The sequence below is a fragment of the Eriocheir sinensis genome, chromosome 8 (assembly GCF_024679095.1).
Source record: "Eriocheir sinensis breed Jianghai 21 chromosome 8, ASM2467909v1, whole genome shotgun sequence".
Taxonomy (NCBI): Eukaryota; Metazoa; Arthropoda; class Malacostraca; order Decapoda; family Varunidae; genus Eriocheir; species Eriocheir sinensis.
Window position 1 is genome coordinate 14,005,911 of NC_066516.1, and position 5,000 is coordinate 14,010,910.

Below are 5,000 nucleotides of genomic sequence, written 5' to 3' on the forward strand. Positions count from 1 at the left end.
GCAGGGGAGGGGCGCGGGAGGGTGGGGTGTGGGGGAGGGTGCTGAAACACTAATGGCCTCGTACCCGCCTTGACTGTACGTTTTGTGGGAGACATTTACCTGATCCGGGGAAGGGAAAGAGAGACGTGTGATGAAATGAAGTGAGAAAATTAAGGATCATATTACAAGACATGTCGCTAAATTAATTTCTCCTCATTATAAAACCTTTTTTTTTTTTTTTTGTAAGCATAATAAAGTGTTTCAAGTGTTTCAAGCGTTTCAAGCCCAAGAACACATAACTGACAAGGCTTTCGTAGTAGTTGTGGGCGTTTCCATGAGTAGTTTTATGACCCTGGTGGTAGTTTGACCCTTCCTCTGTACCATGAACCTGAAGAAACACTCATTAGAACCCAACTGACCCCCTCTTTGACCTTTAAAAATAATTGATGTGAGAATCGAAAGTGTCTTGTAATATACCAACCTTAGTAAGTGTTGGTAATATATGTTGGTGGAGGAATGGTGAGGAGGGTGGATGAGGGAGAGTGAGATGGGACAGGTGATGGTGATAAGGGTGGAGCGATGGCAGTGGAGGTGAGGGAGGTTTAGGGTGGAGGACAGAATACAAAGGACCAACACACCCTTGGAAGAAAATAAAAAGTAGATAAAATTCCTTAACGCTGGCATTGTCGGGAGGAGAAGGGAGAAGGAGGAGGAGGTGAAGGAAGGAGAAGAAGGAGGAGAAGGAGGCGGTGAGGGAAGGGAGGTAGAGGGAAGGGAAGGAGGGTAAAAAGGGAAGGGGTTATTAGATTAGGTAATTAATAAGCTCTGCCACACTATTGATGGAAAGGGAAGAGGAGAGAGAGATGGGGGCAGGAGAAGAGGTGAGTAAAGGGGAAGGAAATAGGAAAAGGGGAAGGAGAAATGAATGAAGGGGAGAAAGAAATAAGGGAAAGGGGAAGAAGAAAGGAGGAAAAAGGGAGAAATGGGAGAAGGCGGAGGAGGAGATGAAGAAGGGGGATAAATGAAAAGGGAGGAAAGGGAGGAGAAATAAGGGAAGGGAGAGAAAGAGATGAGGGGAAGGGGAGAGGTTAGTTAGGGAAGGGGAAGAGGAGGGAAAGGGGATGGCAATAGAAGAAAAGGGAAAGTGGGAAGAGGAAAGTTTGGGGGAAGAAAGGAAGGGGAAAAAAAGGGAAAAGATGAAGATATGGGAAATGAGTAGAACACACACACACACACACACACACACACACACACACACACGTGGATTGTTTCTGGTCTCGTCTTCCTGTTTTTATGTCTCCTGCATGTTTGTCTGTTTGTCCTCCTCCTCTTCCTTGTTACTCAGGAGAAGGAGGAGGAGGAGAAGAGGAGGAGGAGGAGGAGGAGGAGGAAGTAGTGAGGTTAGCTGGCATCCGTGTGTCAACAACTTAGAGAGAGAGAGAGAGAGAGAGAGAGAGAGAGAGAGAGAGAGAGAGAGAGAGAGAGAGAGAGAGAAAAAGTGTTAGGGTAATAATATATGTTAGCACTTTCACCCTCCCTCCTCCTCTTCCTCTTCCTCCTCCTCCTCCTCCTCCTCCTCTTTTTCTTTCTTCCTCCATTTCGCCAGGGTCTGTTTACTGTCTGAAGTGTGTGTGTGTGTGTGTGTGTGTGTGTGTGTGTGTGTGTGTGTGTGTGTGTGTGTAAACAGGGCTTTAACTTACAAGTATAAAATCTCTCTCTCTCTCTCTCTCTCTCTCTCTCTCTCTCTCTCTCTCTCTCCCGGAAGTGTTACCCCCTTTCCCTTGTTGTCAGTCAGAGAGGGGAAGGGGAGGAGGGGAGTGAAGGGAGAGAAAGAAGGGGAAGAGGGAAGAGATAAAGGGGGGTGGGGAGGTGGGGTTACGGCAGGAAGCTGTGTGAACTCTCTCTCTCTCTCTCTCTCTCTCTCTCTCTCTCCTCCCTTTAAACTTTCTCCTTCCTATTCTCTTTTTTTTTTCCTCTCTTCTCCTTTCTTCTCCCTTTCATCTTTCTCCTTTTTCCTCCTTTCGTCCCACATTTTTTTTCTCTTACAACATCTTTCACTTCTCTTTCTTTCTATTTCCTATTCTCTCATGCCCCTATAAAACACACACACACACACACACACACACACACACAGTCAGCATTGCACTTGTTTTAGATTCCAAAGTTTTCTCATTTTACTAAAGTTTTACGAAGGAATATAAATGCAGAAAGATATATTAAAATGTCTTAGTCCCCCCAAGGTGTTAAAAATTGTTGTTCCTATACTTGCATACAAAGGTTTTTCGTTTTGGTTGTTTTAGAAATGCCAGTAGTAGTAGTAGTAGTGGTAGTAGTAGTAGTAGTAGTGGTAGTAGTGATGGTAGTGGTAGTGGTGGTAATAGTAGTAGTAATAATAGTAGTAGTGGTATTGGGAGTAGTAATAGTAGTAGTAGTAGTAGTAGTAGTAGTAGTGATGGTGGTAGTAATTGTGGTGAATGGGGTAAGAGAAGGGAAAGGAAAAGGGAAGGAGTGGAAGAGGAAGAGGAGGTGGAAGAGGAAGAGGAGGAGGAGGAGGAGGAAGATTAGGGGTATAGCCTTTGTTGGTGTTGATGTTTCTCTTAAATGATAATAAAAAAATAGATTAATAAAAATATAACCGCCATGATAATTCAATCTTTAAAAGAAAAAATATATATGGTACCACTACATCAACATCCCTTTCTTCTCTCTCCTCCCCCTCCCCCTCCCCCCCTTCTCTCCCCCCACCCCACCCCCCCACTCCCACACACCCATCACCTCATAAGCCTCACATCCTCCCCACTGCTCCACCCCACTAATAATGACGTATAAGTCCTCCCCATGTCATCCCCCTCTCCCCCCTCCCTTACTTCCCCCTCCATTCTCACATTCCTCCATTACATTCCATTCCCCTCGTTCTTTGTTTCCCTCTCTCCCTCCCCCCCCATTCTCACATTTCATTCATTCACCCCTTCCCTTCTTTTCCCTTACATCCCATTCCTTTACCCCTTTTCTTCTCTATCTTTTTTTCCCCTCTCCCTTTTCTTCCCTCTCTCCCTTTACCCCCTTTTTTCCCTCTTTCCTCTACATCCCTTTCCTTAACCCCTTCCTTCCCCTCTCCCCTACATTCACATACCACCTCTCTATTCCATTCCATTTCCCCCTTCCTTTGTTTCCCTCTCCCTCTCCATTCTCATTCCATTCTTCTATCCCTTTCCCTTTCTTCCCTCCCTCTCTTTACATTTTTTCTCATTTACTTCTCCAATACATTCCCCCTTTTCTCTATTTCCCTCCCTCTCTCCCTCCCTCCCCCGTCTAATTTCTCACTTACAATTCCTTTAACCCCCTTCCTCTGTTTCCCTCTATCCCTCCCTCCATTCTCTCATTCATTCATTTACCACCCTTTCCTCCCTCTCCTTCCCTCCCTTAGCATTTTTTTCACTTATAATACGACAAAAAGACAGGGAAATGGACAGAGGCCGTTGATTTGACTTAGCCTAGCCCTAACAGACACAAAGGTTCATGGATGCAGCGTGGAAAAGGGATGAAATAGTAACTGCCGATTTGGAGGAGCCCTTACAGACAGATAGACAGACAGGAACTACTGATTTGACGGAACACTACCAGGCGGGAAAAAAAAAACAGACAAACAGACAAGCAAACAAACAGACAAACAAGGTCCGCCTACCTATTTGCCGGAACTCACCACCCACAGGACAGACCAACAGACAGACAGACAAGCAAATCGGCTCTCAAACAGTGGTGTCGTCAAGTGTTTACTGTTCAACGGAAAGACTGCTGACAAGATGTTTTAATAATTGCAATAACTACACGTCCAACCTGTTAATGATTTAGTTTTTACGCGTCTCCTAAACGTGAATTGATGTAACTTTGGCCCGTCCTGGAGGGTTCAATTTTTTTTCTTTTTCAGCACAAGTATTATATAAACATGAATTTATTAATCACTTAACCGGAGGAGGATGAACAATGGGAGGAAATAGTAGTAGTAGTAGTAGTGGTAGTAGTAGTAGTAGTAGTAGTTGCCATTCAAACAAAGCAAGGAAGAGAACGATGATGATGATGAGGAGGAGGAGGAGGTGAAGGAGAAGAAGGAGGATGTTGATAAGTAGCTTTGGAAGTGCGTGGATTGATGAGAGTAGGACGATGATGAAGGATGAGAATGCAATGTGAAGTAAAAAAAAAAGCCAGATGTTTTATTATTCATATTTTATTTCTTGTTACCATTTTTATCATTACTTTTTTTGTTGTTGTTGTCGTTGTTGTCTATCGTGTTCTTCCTCATCTTTTGAATGATAAATATTATAAATTTATCATTATCTATTATAAATTTTGTAAATGACACTGCACACATCTTATTTTACTTTACTTTATCTTACTTAACCTACTTTATCTTAACTATTTTTAACTATTTGTACTTTTTTTCTGCAGGAGGGTGTGTGGTGGCGAGGGCGGCCCGGCAGTGGAGGAGGAGGTGGAGGCAGCGGCGGAGGTGGAGGAGGAGGTGGAGGCATTATCCGCACCATCAGGAAAGAGAAGGCGTCCTCCTCCCCCGCCTTCAGGAGAGCGTCCCTCAGCCACTCCGAATGGGACATCAGGAGGTAAGGATGTCCTCTCTCCCTCTTTGCTTTATTTATCTTACCTGTGAAGTGTTTGCTGTTATACTGAATGTGATAAGGCGCTCCCTCTGTCCCTCTTTGTTTTGTCTATCTTGCCGTAGTGTGTTTGTTGTTATACTGAATGTGATGAAGTGTGTCCTCTCTTCCTGTTTCTTTTGTTTATTTTACCTTAGCGTTTGCTGTTATGGGTAAAATAAACAAAACAAAGAGTTATGCTGTTATGCTCGGAGATGAGCACCGAGGCCACGCGCTGCTACAGTGTATGCCCCCAACTTTACCTTTACCTTGCTGTTATACTGAAAATGATAACGTATCCCCTAAAAGAACGTTTTCTATGCCGGCCGTCGGGAAGAAAATGCTCCATCTTTATGGTAGACAGAGCTATTT

The 5,000-nt window shown here is 44.1% G+C and overlaps 1 protein-coding gene across 11 annotated transcripts in view; it reads left to right on the forward strand.

Moving 5' to 3' along the window:
• Positions 1-5,000, forward strand: part of LOC126995572 (rho guanine nucleotide exchange factor 4-like) — a 232,256-nt gene that overhangs the window by 74,355 nt on the left and 152,901 nt on the right. For all 11 annotated transcript variants that reach the window (XM_050855228.1, XM_050855235.1, XM_050855233.1 and 8 more), the window contains one exon: positions 4,426-4,595. In XM_050855228.1, coding sequence (XP_050711185.1) covers positions 4,426-4,595 — 170 coding nt within the window. The remainder of the gene's footprint in view (positions 1-4,425; positions 4,596-5,000) is intronic.